This window comes from Colius striatus, chromosome 4 (genome assembly GCF_028858725.1).
Source record: "Colius striatus isolate bColStr4 chromosome 4, bColStr4.1.hap1, whole genome shotgun sequence".
NCBI lineage: Eukaryota > Metazoa > Chordata > Aves > Coliiformes > Coliidae > Colius > Colius striatus.
Genome location: NC_084762.1, coordinates 42765938 through 42786483, shown reverse-complemented (window position 1 = coordinate 42786483; position 20546 = coordinate 42765938). Strand labels below are relative to the sequence as shown.

The 20546-nt window shown below is 37.8% G+C and overlaps 1 protein-coding gene across 1 annotated transcript in view; it reads right to left on the bottom strand.

Moving 5' to 3' along the window:
* The window catches only part of PIEZO2 (piezo type mechanosensitive ion channel component 2), a 318044-nt gene that overhangs the window by 126089 nt on the left and 171409 nt on the right, over positions 1-20546 (bottom strand). The window contains exons 5-7 of the mRNA XM_061994704.1: positions 19927-20089; positions 4154-4364; positions 1553-1766 (exon numbers count right to left, since the gene is read on the bottom strand). Coding sequence (XP_061850688.1) covers positions 1553-1766; positions 4154-4364; positions 19927-20089 — 588 coding nt within the window. The remainder of the gene's footprint in view (positions 1-1552; positions 1767-4153; positions 4365-19926; positions 20090-20546) is intronic.

Below are 20546 nucleotides of genomic sequence, written 5' to 3'. Positions count from 1 at the left end.
AAATAAGCTTGAGATTAAACTAATTTAAAATTAAAGTAAATAAAAACTAAAGTAATTTAAAACTAATAAGAAAATATCACAGAGGGGAAAGACAACTTTTACAAGTGATGCACATGAAGAGTTTCATGTATTCTATGAAAATGGTACAAAACATATTCTTCCTGTCCTCTGAGAAAACGTTATAGCTATATAGTGGTAAAAGACTGTGAGAAGATATCCTCATAGCCAAACAGAGAGAATTTTGAAGCCATGTTTTCTCTCTTAATACATGGAGAAAGTAATGGTTTTTACAAAAGTTATGAGCTACTTGGTACTAGAAATCACCCATTCTCTCACATTGACCTCTAGGTGGCACAAAAGAACCTAAACTAAGCAGATCACTTCCGATTTTTCAGGTAATCTTACGCCCTCCCAATCAGCCTCCACAAGTCAGCGCTTCCAATGTTACGAAAGATACACCTCTTAACCTGTACTTAAAAAAGGAAAAAAACCAAAAAATTAAAAAAAAAAAAAATTAAAGTAACAACTATTGTAGCTAGGCAGCCCATTTTTTTACTGTCTCTCATGATGCATTGAGATATAAATAATTAATTGATTCTCCTTGGTACATCTAATACACATTCACTTTCCATTTATAATACTTAAAATTAGCAATAAGCTTACTAGAAATAAAGTTCCGATTTACATTTATTTTAATACAAGGATTACTACAGCACTACAAATACATACCATAAACCCCAATTTTCAATCCTAATCCAACAGGAAAAAAAGTACGAATGAGTAAAATGCATTCACTACTGCATCTTATTTCAGATTACAATGCGTAAAATGTTGAAGGGCCGGTGAAATCACAGCCAATCAATATTTACTACAGCAGTAACTAGAAATGCTCGTTTTGACTTGATGTAGTTATTGTTATGAACAAAAGACCAGTATGTTCTGCATGACCAGAGAGAATTTTTACATAAACAGTCTAATACTATGCACAGCAAGTGAAGTACCACAGCAACTGTCAGTCTCTGTACACAAGGATGGCAGTACACATGCCTTTTTCCCCAGTTAAGACATTATGACATTAGACTTCAGAGCATGTCTTTTCCTCTACCAAAAAAAGGTGCACATGTATAATACCCTTGCATCAATGTCACCAGCTATCTCCTTTATCTCCTGTCTTAGCCAAATAATTTGCACTCACACCTGAGGATCACTCTGACCAAAACCAGAACCATTTTCTCCTAAAAATGGTTTCTCCTAACCATCTCTCTGCATGCAATTGCACAGGCAGAACTTTCACCACTCTATCTATTCCTGCTTTGGTGAGGGAGTTGGACTAGATGATCTTTCAAGGTCACTTCCAACCTTTAAGATTCTGCGATCTCATGATCATTAAAAACCATTCTTTCTGAAATGCTTCAAGTCTTCCTCAACATGAAGTTATGCATAAAATTTGTCAAAGCATTACGGGGAAGAGCATTTGCTGCAACAACATGTGAGAACAGATCATTGCATCATGGAAAAATAGGAAAGGAAATAAGAAAGGAATTTTTCTCACCTGGCATAGAAATCTTTTGGTGGAATAACCTCCTGAAAGAACTGTAGCTGGTACAGATAAAGTCCAATCAAGTGCCCCGCACTGAATATAGCCATTAATACACACAGACAGCTGAATATCAGCGGATCAAATGCTTGGCAACAGGACCACCATGTGCATAGGCCCAAAAATACAAAGAAATACACAGCTGAGGTCAATGATGGCACCATCATACCTGTAAAATTAAAAACACAACGGGTTACAAAAATGTGGGAAAGATCAGCCTTTGTTAAATCAAGTCTGACAAGAAGTATATTACACAATTTAATCCAATTAATGTTTATGCAAATTATTACAATTATCTCTTAAAACTGTTAACCTCAAAGTTAGCTTTGGGATTAGAAGGATCTTACTTATTTTGTTCAATTCACTTACGCCATACTTAATCACTTAGTATACAACCACTCTCCAAACCAACAGATGTTTCACAAAGCATGGAGAAAACCAGAAATGTTGCTGCAAGGCCAGTCAATAGTGCCTGAGAGGACTGGTGTATTAGACTTCAAAATTAATTTTAAATACAAGATGCTCGAATGGCACAACCATGAGATGATGACAGAAGAGAGCTTATGTCCAGCACAGCAGTACACTGGAGTCTCTAAAGTAACAGTACCAAAGCTAATAGGGATGCCTGCTTCAATTTATTTTTACCTTTTTTTCCCAATGTATGTCTAGGGGCTACCTTCCTCAGGACAGACCTGGTGGTCTGTGGCTCTGGTATGCTCACTGGCCCTGCAGCAGGAAGACTTGCACCTTGCTGTGTGTTTTGGAGGCAGCGCTCCAGGAGTGGGTTCCCACATGGGTTGAGTCCAGGCCTTGGAAGAGCACTTATCCATGATCATTTTGCCTGAGCATCATCATCACATCTTTCACATCATACTTTAAACATAGTCTTTAGTCTAGCGTGCTCTGTCTCTGCTTCAGCATCTAATTTGCTGGCATTTCCATAGGCTCACAGATTTAAAATCACGGCAGGACCAAAAGGATCATCTGTTCTGACTGCCTCCATGATGGAAGCTGTAAAATTTCACCCAACAATTCCTGTGTCAAGCCTGTAACTATTTCCTTCCTTCTTTCAAAGATATACTTTGTCTCTATTTAAGCTCTTTAGGAGTAGGATTGTCCACTATATCCATAAGTTGTTTATTATTGTCAGTTACTCTGGTTGTGAAAAATTCAAAATTTATTTCTGGTCTGAAATTGCCTAAGTTTACCACTTAACTACTGGCTTGCATTATAACTTCTTCTAGATGAGATGTTTGTTAAAAAAATGAAAGCACTTTGCACCTTTGATATACTTTAAGGCTGCAGTCAAATTATCATCTATTTTTTTTCTGGCACAGCACATAAGGAAGTATTTAACTAATTAAATGTGAGGTCTCTCTCTGGAATACAGGCTTCCCAGACCTCCGGTCCTTTTTGTAACTCTCTTCGAAACCCGTCCTTGCATGTGTGGGAGTCCTGCAGACAAGCTGCCCATCATTACTTAGAAAAAATTACCCTCTGCCACTGCTGATGTGTATTCTTCATTCTCCCTGGGCATTTGCTTCATGCTCCATGAGTAATGTTCACCCATGCAATTCAGAATGGTATCAGACTTTTTTTCTTCTTTTTTATGTTTTTAAAATGGCATCTCTCTTCCCTGATTTCAAGGCCCATGGTGACACATACAACCTATTTTTTCCCTTTTGAGATTTATTACATTTCACTTGGCTACATGTAAGGCTGTCAGATAATCTTATCTTACAGAAAGTGCTTGTCTTACTTAAAGAGCCACATCTGACCAGTCCTTGTCATTCAACATCAAACGTTTGTTGTACTATTGTTTTATACCTCATATGCTAGTATACTTATAGGTTAAGTATACACTTGTATTTATACTATGTATAATGTAATGTATAATGTATATTACATAATGTAAAGACTCCATTCAAACATGGTAGTAAGTAGATAAATGTTATTTTTCAATTGTAGAATTCAATTTTGAATTTTCTAATTACAACTCACAGTGATTTTGTATACTCCCATTCTGACTGTAGTTGATTATGTAGTAATAAATCAAATGCTTATAAAAACGTTGCTATATCATATCAAAACAGCTACTTTTACTAACCACATCAAAAAACAACATGTCTGATTACCACTCTTTTCACACTACAAGGTCAAACTATTAATATCTTCTATTTTTTCTTCTTTTTTTTAAAGGCTAGGTGAATGTAGATCCTTTTTACACTTGGAAGTGATGGAACCAAATCTATGAATTCACATGATAATATAAATATATAATATAGTCACTTATATGCAGCTATTCACCATTTTGTTATAACAGGAACTGTGGAAGTCATATATAGAATGATAGAGTCACACAGTAGTAGAACAAAAAAATTAAACAACTCAGCATATTCCAATGCCTGCCAAAATTTAATTTAAATAATATCAGCAGCAATTTCTTTTGCCTTAAAAATTTCCATTGTTATTCCCACAGGTGCCAAAGTGCTGAAAACTCATTTGTTAAATGTATAATCTAATGGGCTCTGGAGGAAATTTTTCAAATACACCAACCTGCTGAACCAAGTAAAATTGTAACAACAACTTTTCCAGTGGTGATTATCATGTTGCCAATAAACTCTCTCAGTTTGGATGCTAGTGAGGCAAATCTACGCAGCAGTTTTAATTTCATGGTTTCCTCAAATTCTGCTTCACCACAGTCTTCATCATCCAGATCTTCTTCATACATCAAAGCATCATCTGGCTCTAACTTTTCTCTTATAGCCTAAAGGAGACGGGGAGAAGGAGGAAAATGAGAATGCAAGAGAGATAGACATGCAAGGGAAACCAAAATTAAACAACATGCTTATATTATTTAACAATGAAGTCTTCTTATAATCTTTGACTATGTGCAAGCAATTCTACTGAAGACAGAGTTGTACACTGATGGCTCCCACTTCAGATCTGTCTCAAGAAAAAAGGATATTAAAAGTTGTCTCAGAGAAAGACTACAGTCCTCCTACATGTGCACAATAGGTTGCTTTTTCATTTTACTATGAAATTTGTTGTTGTTTTCCATCTTGCTATTACCTGCTAAACTCCTCTGTGGTAAAATTGTTTCTGGTATAAGCTCCAGTCCCTACGCACATGTGCCATCCTGCTTGACGTTCCTAACAAATCTCACTTTTCAAACCCTTCCCCATGAACCCTTTCTCAGATTTTAAATGCAAAACCTACAATGGGGAGAGTAGGAGTAATCTGAGATAGGACAACAAGCACTGAAAGAGATGGACAGACAGCTCACTGGTGACCAAAGGGCAGTTTGAGAGCTAAAAACACGCTAAGCAGAGGCTTTGGGAGAAAATGACAAATGGTGAGAATGGTTGATGCTCAAAGAGAAGAAGAAAAAGTGAGCAAGAGAGAAGTAGTGAAAGCTTGTGATCTGCAACAGTTTAGCAGGGGAAATGAGACCAGTGGCTATAAACTATACAATGGAAAAAGAAAAAGGAAATATGTAAAGGTCTCTCATACTTGAGTAGTTTGTTAGTATTTGGCAGTGGTCTTCACCATCAAGTCTCCATCGTATCTTGGAGACCAGAAGACATACACAGCTATTGAGTGATGCAGACTAAACCATCAACCCACAGTAAGAATCTGCAGGATTAGCAAGAAGCCCATCCAGAGATACAATTTATGGAAAAATTAGTCATTCATAGACATGTAGGGGCATTTTTTTTTTTTTTTAAATAATAGTTTTGAGCCAGATTCTCACTTGGTCTAATACAGCACAGCTTCTTTGGCACTAATCTGAACTTATATTAGCTAACGTTAGTTCTCGCCAAGTAGTATCTCCGTGTGTGAGAGTAAGAAAGAGAGACTATTGGTATTTTTCATCAGGATGAATGTTGTATATTTATTGGTGACGTTTGGCAGCAAAAAATTCCACACCGACAGATAAGACTGCAGTATGAACAGTTGAATTCTCAGCCTACTTAACCAAATTCTGCAGTACAATATTATTATGTGGATCACCAAAGGAAAAAATTCCCCATAGACTCCTTTGTTGCCCTTCTATGCTTGGTGTCAACTTTCTCCACTTACCTTGGAGCATTTACAATGTTCTGAATGCCCACAAAAAAACTGAATGTTTTGAAGAGTATCTATTTTATATACAATAATATTCATTTAAATACAATAAGTCTGATCTTCGAAATCTACCTTTCTCTTGGACACGTTTGGCTATTTCACTAGCTATACCCATTATAAATGGAGCATATTAGCATTTGAATTGCTTTCTTAATGTCATCATTCACTTACATAGCTGTCAACATATGAATTATTAGAATGTCATGGAAAATAATGGAGAGGAGATGGAAGCCCAAATATGCAGTCATCACACTTTAAGCCACGCAGCACAAAGAGGACTTCTGTCTGTTCATCACTGCTGCTCATATCTGAGTGACTTTCTAAGCAGGAACTACTTAAGCATTCAGAAAGACTGAATGATACATTATGCTCTTATTTCTGCCACAGATGTTTCAGTGAGAAAGCCATACAAAGGGTAAAACTTATGATCATTTCGGCTTGTGTTGTAATTATTAGATGAACATTCTCCTCATCTAGTCCTTTCGGGTCCAATGCACTACCTCCTCAATTTGCTCTAGTGCTCTTTGTCTCGGGCTTGATATGACCAGTGAACAGTGAAACCTCCAATAATGTTCATATCCCAAATGAAAGAGAATTGAGCGAGACCGCTGGATATTTAAAGGTCATAAAATGGCATGTCAACTACATGTGGGTCTGTGTGAAGGAGATCCTTGTGTTTTTCAGCTACTAATTTCAATTTGAGCTAGACAATATGCATTAAAATGTGGAATTACTTACAAGAAATGTATAGGAACAATTTCAAAATAAATAAGCTATTTCATTAAAGACTGTCAGGACTCATATCTCTATGAATGCCATAAATCTATGTCGAACACTAAGACCGGAGTCATACATTTATTATAGCTTAAGCTGAATGAGCATTCTGTCTAAATTGCTGAGATAGCACTTATACATATATAGAAACAGGAAATAAAAGTCTGAAGAGTTGAAAAAGAAAATAAAAAAATGTCTCAAATGTTATTGAGGCAAAATGGAAAAAATGAAAATCTTCTTAATAACAAATTGGAGGAAAATACAAAATATCTTCAAATAGAAAAATAAAAATGAAGACGCTGAAGTAACAAAACCACATAAAACCAGCCCAATGAAAGGTGGGACTTGATATCCTCTTATCTGCACCTGCCTCCCTCAACTCAGGAGGCAAACGTCCAATTTCACACATTGGTCTTCTCAAAATGAGTCTTTTCCTATAATGGTAACTAAGACCATAATTTTTTAACTTCATTGGGCTAATCATTCTTTCTTCATTTATCTGAAGGACCTTTAGGCTACATTTTGTCTTAAGAGTTCAGGATTAATAATCTAGCACTGACATGTATGATGCAGCATGCCTAGGGAGAAGCACTAGGAAAGAAGATACTTCATTGGACCAAGATCACATAATCACAGAATTTTAAGGGTTGGAAGGGACCTTGAAAGATCATCTAGTCCAACCCCCTTGACAGAGCAGGTCACACAGGAACTTGGCTAGGTAGCTTTTGAATGTCCTCAGAGAAGGAGACTCCACAACCCATTTGGGCAGCCTGTTCCAGTGCTCCGTTGCCCTCTGAAGAGCCTCAGCTCCCTCAGCCTTTCATCATAAAGGAGATGCCCCACTCCCTTCATCATCTTGGTGGCCCTGCACTGAACTCTCTCCAGCAGCTCCCTGTCCTTGAACTGAGGGGCCCAGAACTGGACACAATATTCCAGATGTGGTCTCATGAGGGCAGAGTAGAGGGGGGAGGAGAAACTCTCTGGACCTACTGCCCACAGCTGTAGGATGCCATTGGCCTTCTTGGCCATGAGAGCACATTGCTGGCTCATGCTCATGCTGCTGTGCACCAGCACCCCAGGTCCCTGTCCCCTACACTACTCTCTAACAATTCATTCCCCAACCTGTACTAGGACATGGGGTTATTCTTTCCCAGATGCAACACTTTACACTTGTCTTTGCTGAATTTCATCAGATTTCTCTCCAATCCAACCCTCCAGCCTGTCAAGGTGTCATTGGATGGCAGCCCAGCCTTCTGGTGTGTCAGTCACTCCCCAGAGTTTAGTATCATCAGCAAACCTGCTGACAGTGCCTTCTGTTCCCTCACTGAGGTCATTAATTGAACAGTACCAGTCCCAACACTGGCCCCAGAGGGACTCCACTAGACAAAGGCCTCTAACTAGACCCTGCCTCATTGATGCCTCATTAATCACAACTCTCTGCCTTCAACCAGTTAACAATTCACCTCACTACCTGATCATCCAGCCTACACTTCCTCCCTCAGTTTTGCTGTGAGGACACTGTGAGAGACCGTGTCAAATGCTTTACTGAAATCAAGAGAAACCACATCCACTGCACTAACACCATCTATCCACCTGGTTACATCTTCATAAAAGGCTATCAGTTTGGTTAAACATGACTTCCCTTTGGTAAAGCCATGTTGACTGCTCCTAATGACCCTCTTGTCCTTTAAATGCCTGGAGACAGCACCCAGGATAAGTTGTTCCATCATCTTGCCAGGGGTAGAGGTGAGGTAGTTACCTGGCTCCTCCTTCTTTCCCTTTTTGAAGACAGAAGTGACATTTGCTCTCCTCCAGTCCTCAGGCACCTCTCCTGTTCTTCATGATTTACTGAAGATGATGAAGAGTGGTTTAGCAATGACTTCTGCCAGCTCCCTCAGCACATGCGGATGCATCTCATTGGAGCCCATGGATTTATATACATTCAGATTCCTCAACTGATCCTTCACCCAGCCCTCATCAACTAAACAATGATGGTCCAAACTTCCATGGAATGAGGCTTACATACTTTAAGCATAGCTAAAAGTCTGAAAGCTGATGAGTTACCAAAGAAGTTAACTTTCTTTGTAGTTCCACTTTTCTTTAAATATGAAAATATGAATTCCAAGTTCCAAAAGAAATATTATGACCTCACAAACACTCACAAGAAATGTAGAACAACCTGCTTCTGGTGTTACTGAGACCACCAGCTGTTGGAAAGAAAACTTCAGCATCCCACATTTCAACAAAAATATCAAACTGATTTCCCAAGTTTTCCTTCAAAAATCACAAATGCATGTTTAAAATTGGGGTTCCTCAACCACTCTCCTCAGTCTGAGACAACTTTTTTGCAACTTTTCAGCACAGTTTGAATTATCAATGATATGGACATGTAAGGATTGCTACATTTCAGAGACCAGGGCTTTTCACCAACATGCTCACTGGAAGAAGTAGGTTAGCTTCCATATCTCTCTCCTACCTATCTGAAAGTGTTTTTAAGGATGATACTTCAGTTCTTAGCCTCATTCTGTCTGCCTCCCAGTGGCATCATTCATGACCTAGTTGATAATTACTTCAGTGAAAACACTATGACAGCTAAACAACTATAGGTTTGATTTTTTTTTTGTTTGGTTTTATACAAATTTGTTTGTTTGTAATTCAGTATCCAAGGTGAAGTCAAGTATCTGAAAGTGCATGTTCCTTTCCTGAAGTAGCTGAAAGGCCATGTTCTAGTGTACTTCAAAAAGACAAACTTTGGATTTCCCCACTCATATTCACCACCCACCAATGGATTATCTGGGACACCTTTCTAGATTCTCACATTGAGAACTTCAAATTGCTGAAGGCAGGCAAACAGTGAACAGTTTTTACATTCAATATAGTGATAATGTGCCTGTTGTTTTAACACTTTCTGACGATTTAAGAACCATGCAAGTATGCGCTCATCACAGAATACCATTACTCCAGTCAGACTGCTATGCAAAGCTCTTTTTACTACGTGGATTAGTCTAAAGCTACAAACCCATGCTACATAGGCTATAGTTAGAAAAATACTTTTACTTCCATAATAAATTACTTATTATGCAATTACAGGATCCCTGTGGATGCTGATTAAATCAAATAAACTTCTCCATTCAAAGAGTATAGAGCATTTGTGAAGCCATAAACATGTGTTTCCATGACCTTTGCTCGGCAGAGCAGGGCCTCAGGACTTTTCACAAACAAACTAAATGCAGTTTAAGTTTTCCAGCAATCATGTGGAAATCCCAGGAGTATTTATTGTACAACACTTTTTTAAACTGCCAAAGTGAGACAGAGAACAGGCAAGGAAACAGTCCAGCTTCTGTGGCAGCTATGGCAGTTACTATTGTGGCCATGTCCAGAATGTCCATTAGCTACTTTGGGGTCTGCTTTATTAACATCCAACTTTTACATGTTTCATCTGGTACAGTATAAACACCCCTGCAAAAAGACTTCCTCTAGTCCCAGATATGTATTTACTAACAGAAAGCTTTAACTCCAACCTAAACCCCATTCTTGATTCAGAACACTCCTTGCTTTGCACCTAGATTTAATGGTATTGTTTCTGTAAACAGAAATTTTCTCTTATTGAATTTTTTACTCTAGAGAGAACACGAATGAAACTTCAAAAGTTCAAATGATGGGAGCAGCAAAATTTAACTAACCTGAATTGTTACAGCTAAGGATGTAAGTGTCTCAGAATGGAGACATTCCCCCTCACTGAGAATGCTTTTTATTGGGACCTCTTAGGCATGCACTGCTAAGCTCACAAGAATAAATTCTCCTGAGAGTTCAGGTGCTTCCTCCTTCCAGCTGGCTCATAAATGCTGTACAAACAGCCTCATTTGCAGTATTTTGACATTTCCTCCCAGCCAGAAGTAAGAAACAGAGAGTGAGAAAATTAAAAATGTCACTGACAAAAGCATACAGTTACATGAAGTTCACCAACTTTTAACATGTTGCTTCCTAAAATTTTTAACAAAAGTAATATGGGGGCATTTCAAAAGTTCTAGAGATGCAGCAATGAGCCTCATTATCAAAATTAATGTCAAGATGACACTGTTTTCCAGGGGTCTGGATTGCAGGTGGCAGAACTGCATGGCAGCACTGACATGCTCTCAAGGCAATCTCCTTGTCGTGTGGTTATGCCCTGCAAAGTACCTCTGTGAAGGAGAGCCTGAAACAACTTCCCAAGGAGTAGCATGCAAGTTCACTGATTTAAACACATTCTTGAGTCCCCCCTCAGCAGTCTTACCCAAACAGTTACAGGTATGCACACTCAGCACAAGGGCAGAATCATACATCATGGTAGACCATTTTACTTATTGCTGCTGATACCAGAGAAGAGCTTTTTATGATGTGGCTTAGCTTGCAAGTGCATGGTTTGGCTTGCAGAAAAGACAGATGTGCCCATTTTGTAAGGAGATAAGAGTGAGCAAATTGTAATGCATAACACATGGTCTAGTCTCTTTCTGACAATTTTAATCAATCTCCACATGAACTGCTTTAGCCGTAGCATCCTAGACCTCAGCATCCTAGACTTTTAACTCCTGCTCTTAATAGCCACAACAGTTTCTTTAAAGTTGGCCAGTTTGCCTTTATGCTGCCTTGCCTCTGAGGGGGCCTCAGAGGCATACACTCATGACCCCCTGCTGACACCGTTACTGTAAAACCAAAACCCTCTTTTTGGCAGAGAAATAAGATTCACTTCTTATAATTATTCCTTTACCTCTAACCAGAGATAATATTTTTATTCCATACCTGTGATAGTGGCACAAACACAATTTATTAGATATCTTTTACAAATCTGTTCCAGTCATTACTATGCCCAAGTTTCTGGACTTCTCTTTCATTTAAAAAAAAAAAAAAAAAAACAAACAAAAACAAAATCAAACCAAAAGAACAACTTAATGCACAGTTTGGTTTTGGAGTCATCTGAGTCAAGCTATTTGATTCAATTGTGCCAGCAGAACTACAGAAACAGACTGTCTCTATGACCATATTGGTTTAGTTCAATTGCCTCCACAGTGTCCAAGCCAGCATTCTATCTAGATGGAACATATCACATTATTGAGTGTTTCTATTTTAAGTTTGCTCTAACCCTAACCCCCCAAACCTCCTCAAAAAACGAGGTCCTTAAACTTTATCTTCAGAAATGAGATAGGCACAGCAACCTGAGGAATTCAATACCTACATGTCTTTAGGATTAGCACATGTCTATGTGCCTATAGAAATAATTGCATAAAGGAAACAATAGTCAAAATAACACAACATTCTTTAGACAGGCCCAGCTGTGAGTACAGAAGTTGTAAAAGAATTTGAACTGTTACTTGTTTTATCATCAAAGGAACTGTAAGCTCTTAATAGGATATAAATTATTGTAGTTTGAACCTGCAGTCAATACTAAACCATGTTAGGTAATCATTTATTGTATTTCCAATTTTGCAAGAAAGCAAAGAAGTCTGCAGTTAATATGAAAATATCAGCATGTGAGAAGTGGATTTCCCTGCTTTTTCTGCCATAGAATAGATTAAAAAATTTCCACATAACTCCAGATCTCACTCAATTTGAGCTCCATTGAAATTAAGGTCATGTTTGCGTGAAGTACATATGGTGCTCAAAGGGGACTCAGGTGGGTCTACAGAAAGCCAAAGGGGAGCACCACTCTACAAATGTACAGAGGGTGCACATAGAGGGAGGACCTCAGACTGAAAACCAGGAAAGAAAAAGAAAACTGGGTAACTTCAGGGGAAGACCCTGATAAATCATTTGAACTAATCAAGTGTGAGACAATTGCAATGAACATTTTGGTAGATGTGACATTAATGAGATAGAGACATTTTGGAATTTAAACAGTAATCTAAAATTTATATTACTCAACTGAATCATTGAAAAGAAAAATCCTAAACTAACTTTAAGTCTTATAGATCTTAAAGAGAAATTTTATCACTGATAAATCTTAATTGTGCTAAAGCTTGGGTTAAAGGCCTACACAGTATTAGATAAATTTGGCAGGGATGTATGATCAGAAACAACTTTCAGTGTGTTTCCAGTGTTTGATAGTAATGAATGACATACAATTCCACCATAAAATCTCCTATGGGAAAGAGTCATTTACTACAAAAAAAAAAAAAAGGATCAGCTATTTACTGGAAGCACACAAGGGACAGAAACACATAGCATTTCAGAAGAAATGGGGAAAAAAAATAAAGACAAGCACAGTTCTGAAGCAGGATAACAGGAAGGCAACTCATTAAATTTTGTATACAATAGGTATTGTACTGAGAGTGCTAAAGACTATTTCACTTCCCAATGTATCCATTGCACCTGAGCAAACACCAAGTAATTTCAGCACAAGATTCACTTGGCCAATATAGAAATAGAGCTTCACAATTTGACTTCAAAAAACTGTTGGGCATGTAAAAAGAGAGGGGAATTCACAGGCAGAGTTCAGCGGTCTGGCCTGAGATGATTAAACACTTTTTTTTTTTAAGTGAAAAGGAAATAGGAAGAGTTGGGTTATGACTGCAAGGCACATTTCAGTACAAACTCTAAATGAGCTAGTAGAGGTACATGAAGCAGCACAGAACCCATATGGAGTGATTTCTGGACCAAGAAATACACACACTATACCATTCTCCACTTTTCTAAGAAAGATGATAAATAGCCCAATCATGGTGCTGTGTTTATTTGTAGTATTGCCTCAGCTCATACAGAAGTAGCTTGGGTACTTTTCCAGTACCACCCTGAAGAGTCACAGATTACTGGGATGAAGAGGAGAATGGGACCTAATCTACAATCTACCTAATCTCCAAAAATGACATGACTTCTTTCATCTTGCAGAACAATCTTTAAAATACATGCTTTTTTTTTCCCCCTGAAAATATGAGATAAATAAATGCTAGATATCCAAAAGAGCAGAACAACTACAGAAGAAAACTAAAAGGGTTATAATGCAGCTATGAATAAGTGTACAATCTAAATTAGATGTTTTCTAAACACCAGAAAAGCAAAATTGCAGAACAGGGTCCTGTCAGGGGTAATCCGATGAAGAAAAATTGCTCTGTTTTTAAGATGCTGCTTCCTGCATTCCAGAGGGAACTGTGTGATACAGCTGCCTGCAATATCAGCAGACTGAATTTCATGACCCAAGAGACTCCTTCTTTGTACTGTATTATTCATTACTTAGGCAGTCTAAAGACAATAGTATTCCAGTATTTTCATCTCTCAGTTAACAACTCTGTATCTCAAAAACTTGAACTGAGGTCTGTTAGAACTCCAGTGAAGAGCAGCCACAAGAAGAATTTCATCATGCCATGTTTCTAACCAAAACAGGTCAGGCGCACACTAAAGTTTCATACTGAACAGGCTAACAGCATTTGGTAATACATAATGTGTTGTACTATGCAATATTATGTAGCTGAGGCACTGCTGTAGTATAATTACGTATTTGTGTTAAGACTTATCCAAAGACATGTGCATCAAACCAAGAAGCTAATGTAACTTGTAAACTTTTGACCCTTGTTAAGATGAGATGCATTAGAATTGTTACTGAGCGAGGCAGCTGGGTAAGGTCTGGCAAACTTCACCACTAGGAAGCAAAGCGATAAGGGAGCCTCATCTACTCTTTTTAAACCACAGAAATAAGGTACTAATTCCTAGACACACCATGTTCAAAGAACACTAAGACCTACTGAGTTTGGACCAGTTCTCCAGAGGTCAAAACCAAAGAAATATTTATAACCAATTAGAAAAGGTAAGCCAATGCCATGCTAAATAGATGACAAATGAGAATTAAAAAGAAGAGGCATCAAAAAGGTTCCAATCTTCTCTAAAAAGTTTATTCCCTCTTTATCACCTGTAGTATTTCACACAGTATTGTCCACAACAGCCATCATCTGCTGTTCTGAAGGCAAGCAAATACTGAGGAAGTTGCATATAGGATAAAGATATTTAGAGATACCAGGGCCAAAGAGTCCCACATCAGTGAGAGATAATCAAATCAAGTGAATATTTGATACTGATAAAACTAAATTAAATCAAGGCAATCATAAAACAATAAGTTATCTTAGGAAAAATACACCCATCACAGGCTTTAAATAAAATGGGACAGTCATTTAGACAGGGTCATGGGCACTGCTGTAAACAGCACAAAAGAGATGTCTGCATCTGAGGGCAAGAAAAACAGCAAGGTGTTACCAATCAGATTTTTCTCAGAGCTTTGCTCTAAGCTGAACTGATTGCACATATTATGCAGGACATCCAGGTAGGTCATATGTTAGCAGAATTGTCCAACCCAACAATTTGAACCTAATAATGAATGTCGTAATGCCATCCTTTAAATGAACCTTACCAGAAATGCTAAGATGTTGAAATTCTCTGTAGCTCAAGAGAATACTGTAGAATTATAGCTAGTTCAGAAAAAAGAAAATGACAAAAGAAACAGAAACAACAACAGGGGTTGCTTACCTTTAAAAAGACAGATATGCAAGACACTAAATACATTTTATTTCCCTTATACTATCTTACTCTGGTTTATGACACGTAATACAAGGGACTTTCCATAAAATTAAAGGGTGTTAAATTTAAAATAAAATCAGAGAGCGCTTATTAAATTGTGGAAGTCCTTGCTTCATGACACCACTGAAGCCAAGAAATTAATGAGGTTTTAAAAGGGTCTGGATAATTGTGTGTTTAACAAGATTATCCAGAGTAGTTATAATTAACAACAACATTTTTTGGAAGGGATTTGAAACCACATGTTTTAGGATTAAAGCCAGTCTCTCCTAGTGAGAGACTGAGATAAATTGTAATGTTGGAGATGAGGAAAAACGATAGCCCCTTATTTGTTTTCTCTTCCTATCCAGCAGGTATACAGAACTTTCAGGATGAGAATATTGTTCTAAATGGGCAATTTCGAGACAAGGAAGTCCTTGGACACACATAGGATGTGTGTTACTCTCAGAGCCTATCTTTTCTCTTCTTCTGGTATGTACAGCAGTTACATTTGGAGACCCAGAACAAAAAAGTGCTCTTCATGTACTACATGCCCAATATAGGCATAGGACAAACAGCCCTGTCACCATTTAGAAAGACAAAGCTAAGAAACTGAACATTTTTCCTGCTTTTATTTGCCAAGGGACACAAAAGATGAAAGACAGATGAATACACCCGAGGACACAAACCAAGTTTATGGCCAAAGAGAGAACCATGCTGGTTCTCCTGACTCCAGTTCAGACTCCAAGCCAAGCTCTCTTCATATTTTTCTCAAACTATAGTTATTTTAAAACAATTTCCTTTTTTTTTTTTCTTTTTTTCCTTCCTTTTAGAGGTCCCAGGCAAATCTTTGCCTTGTGTAGAAAAGAGTAGTACAGGCTCTGGGATAAAACTTGCCTCAGATTACAGAACAAAGTACAGATCTAGTACTCTAATTTGGTTTTGAGAAGAATGTGGATGAGAAACAAGATCAAAAAGGGAAGGCAGCAAGTGACATGGGAGGAAATTGCTTTGAAGGCTAAAACTGTATACTTCAATTAAGATCAACCCCTCTTTTAAAGTTTAAATTGTGCAATCTCAGAAAGATTTTCCTCCTTGACACTATCACCTACAATACCAGGCAATTCACCCACAGTCTCAAGAATAAAATTATTTTCTTTCTAATGCCTATCAGACTGTATATACTGCATCTCAATTTTGGCATATGAACCACCATATGCACCAAATCGAAAATGTCATACTTTCAGCTGCAGCTGGGAGTAAACTGTTCTTTCTTATTTTCTTCCACCTTTTACACCTTGTGACTGCCATTGTGCTTTTCAACATCTGTAAGCTGGGCCTGTCTCCAGCCGAATTCACCTGCTTTAAATTTTCTGAGCCCTAATAAAAAAGGCCTGCAGACACGTTCGCTCCAAGTGTGCAACCATTTAGGGGTGGTAATGAGTTGGACTGCAGCCTGGTATCTGGCAGACCTTCCTACTTCATGACTCACTGTTAATTAAAACCACACTCTGCTTATTCCTGGGATAGCGTTACTTACAAATAATTGAGAGTCTCTCACTGCTTTATAGTCTCCTCTCTCCAGTTCTGTTCTGTGGAATACACTTTTCTGATGGAGATCTGTTTCTCTTAAAGTTGGATGCAGTGTAATGAAGAAGGACATCCATTTTTCAATGAATTCTTATTGTCCTTAATTTAGATTCTATTTTTTCTTATTTTGAATTGCATTTCAATCCATGAGCAATCTGATACTCTACAGTTGGTTTCTGAAGGCTACTGCTGCGATGAAGTACAGCCCACAACAGAGTATCACAAACTGCTACTCAGCTCCAGGCATTTTTTCAGCATGCCCATATAACAAATGAAATGAGATAGATTCACACAGACCTTTTGTGAATTTGTTTATCTGTGACTTTGAAAAAGTAACTTTTACAAGTATTAAAACAATTACATAACAAGTTTTCTTATATGTAAATTTTTGAAGTAGTTGATAGATTAAACTTTTGGTTTTAATTAAGCGTATTTCCATAGAATTTCAGTGTCCCCCAAAGCAAAGAGATCTGAGAATAACTCAATGTAAATAATTTCATGCAAAGAGGTAAAGCTGCAAGACAAACTCTACTTTTGCCTGGAAATCACAGTGCTGATTTCTTGATTTATAGAGTCATCTGTGGCTAGGCATCTAGCAATCTGAAAAGTTACCTTTCTTCTGGCTCTGTAGAACCTGTTTGAATCAACTGAGGCATTCTTAACAAAATCTCGTACCAGAAATCTCTGATGACTGGTGGCAGGGACTATCAGCAAAACCTCAACTCTGAAATTGGCTCCCTGGCTGGTCTAACAACACCAGGACTATTTCCCTTGGAAGCACAGTAAAAAGCTCAACACTTCTCCTGAAGCGTTTGTTTGTAGGGCAGTTATTGCTTCAACTCATTTCATGTTTTCTAATTCAACAGCATAACAGCATCAGTAGAGAGATGTATCAAAATGCAGCCACAAGCATCAGTCAGCTAATGAGTAATTAAAAACCCCTGATCACTTACTTTTCCCTTTTACAGTGCACTATACCAAGAAAGAACTGAAAATTATGTTAAACCCACAGAGTTTAGACTCATTTTAGATCATGTAAATAGTTGACACTCAGCTGCATGTTCTGCATATGCATTAGGTTCCTAACATTCAGTCCTGCCAAAGACATATTCCAAGCAGATTCAGCTGCTTCTGCAGTCTTCTTTGAACTACTAGAAATTATTCCAGCATGTTATATGCAGGCACCTAGAGAAAGCTGAAGTTTGGAAAAATGTGTTTAATATAAGGTATTTAACTTTCCACTCTACATTTCACTCCGTCTTTAAAAAAACAAGCAGGTTATTCTGATACAGATTCATCACTTCAGCTATGAAGATCAGAATTCCATACGGCATTTGAGATCACCTCACATGAGAGTAACTGTTACTCCTTTTTTTTAAAAAAGGTTTGTGATAGAGTTTTGGGTGTCATTAATCTAAATACAGATGCATGTTCACTGAATATTCTGTAACACGTAAGAATTTACACAACAGAAATAATATTCAGTGGATTTAAATGTGGAATAAAATACATTTACACAGATTTCTATTTGCCTAGTATTGATACTTCTTTGCAGTCAACATTTTCTCCTTCTTCTCCCCCATGCTCTTCCTCTGTGGAATACTCTGGCCCATTTAGTTGCTTGGGTGGACTGCCTTGAGACAGTCAGCCTAGGATAATCCCAATTCAAAGATACACTCTGTGCTACGTAATCATTGTTCAGGTTTTTTCCTTGCATTCCAGGTGAATGACTATTAAACTGTGCCTAGTAGCCAGTACCCATATGCTCCAGGAGATGGAGCTTCTTTTGACCCAGACTTCAAGCTCAAGCCCACCTCTGAATCAAATAAAAAGGGCATATCAGAACATAATAATCCAGATTCAGAGGAACCTAAGCACGTCCTTCTGTTTTTTTCTTCTGAGCTTCTACTATCACGTTAATCCTGTTTTATGCACTTATATGCTTCTTTCCATGAGATGAAAGGCTTCAAATCAGTCTGTTAGAATCCACTGTGGTAAAATGCAACTCTTTTAAGAGACTTGAACTGAACACAAAACCTTCCAATTTAGCCACAATTTCTAATACTTTGAATGTCCACCTTTATGGGTATAGCCCCAGATTTTAGCCTGCTGCTAAACCCATTTTGCACAGCTCCATCAATAAAGCAGATTTAAAGCTGATAAACCTGGCTTCCCGGAGACACAGCAAAACCTTGTGTGTGCTCATCAGACCGAGCCCTACATATACTCCAATGTGCAGTTAAAAGCTACAATCTTCAGGCAATCCTAAGCTACCGGGAGAGTCCTTAAGAATTACAATTGCAACTGAGTCTAAAGCACAGTCCTGATTCTATTCTCTCATGTGCCAGAAACTCAAACAGCTTCTGGCAATAACAGAATGTAGATAATACAGTAACATGACATTCTATGATTCTATGCAGAAGGGCATCTTTTCCTCTCTACAGTGGCATCAAATGGGCATCTGATCCCCTTAAATACTTTATTCATTTCAAAGTACAATTTATGTTTGCAACAAGCAAGTTGAAACTGTTTTCTCTAATAACAGAGTTGTGAGAGTAAAGAAAAAAACATTCCACCCATATGGAAAAGAAGACAGAAAATGAGGCCCAAGGCATGCTAGACAGTCTGATAAAAAACATGTTAAGATTAGTAACAGGAATTTTTCTGTACCCTGGGCTAAATTCCCACTACAGCTTTTTACATAATAACATTGTTTTTCTCTTTCTGTGGATTTTTCTGCATTTGGTATCTCTGCCATTCTTCTTCCCACTAGTAATATAAACAGCAAACACACTAACACTTCCAGCTAAGCTATGTCCAAAAATTATCTTTAAGCTCATTCAGTATGACCACAGTTTTAGATAAATCCCTCCCTAAATGTAATACATGGTCTCTCTTCCCTTCTCCTGCAAGTAATTTATGATAAGTACCCAAAGGCTGCCATTATTCTTGGATAACAGGTTTGAAAATATGGATGGCATCTAAGACACTGGGCAGCATATGTAGCAAAATAGCCTTGTCAGATTTAACCAGCCACTATGGAGAAGAAACAACTTGTAATCAACTGTCATGATCATTTCTTAACCCACAACTATTTGAAAAATTCAGTAGCATATCGACCGCTTTGCACATTCTGCTTTGTTTTCTCAAGACAATAACTGTAGCTTTCCCACTTTAAAAACAATTGTTTAATTTCCTGAAAGTAAATTCACTTCTTAACAGAGCCAGTCCTCATGAAAACCATTTTAGAGCACATCTCAGACAGGAATGCCAAAGCTCATTATTAGCCAAAAGCCATACAGATAGAAATATGTATTTGATACCATTTCCTCGTTTTCAAATTGCATGTTGCACTGTGCTGCATCCTCGGTTACTGGCTTCTGAAACATGTTGCGGCAGATGAGCCATATTGTCAGACTAGCAATGAACATCCCAATATCTGGTACAAATAATCTGATCACGTTGCCGGCATCTGCTCCTTTCACACTGTATGGAATGAAAAACAAAACAAAAAAACACAAAGAAACATTTGTTACTTCTAATAACGTCTTCAGCTGGAACACCAAGTTAGCTCAAGGCAAAGAAAAAAAAACCCAAACCCACTAATAAGAAAATGTCACAATATGAAAAATAAGAAGATGACCAAGGAACACTAATCAGACAGGTATTTTTGCTGTCCAGAAGAATAAGCTATTATTCACTGGGATCTCACATACTTATGTTATACTCAGTATTTTGGTTAACCCAATTCTAATCCATTTTGTGGAGTGCAACAAAAGAATGATCTTCAAATTCAACTGGAAAGATTTCAGCTGAGTTCCTAAAAGATCCATGTGTACAAATCACAATCCTTTTACCAGCATCATTTCCAAAGACAACAGCATCCATTTCCCTTGAGGAGGTCAAGCTGAGAAGACAGCATTCGAGTCACACCTAAGTTTGC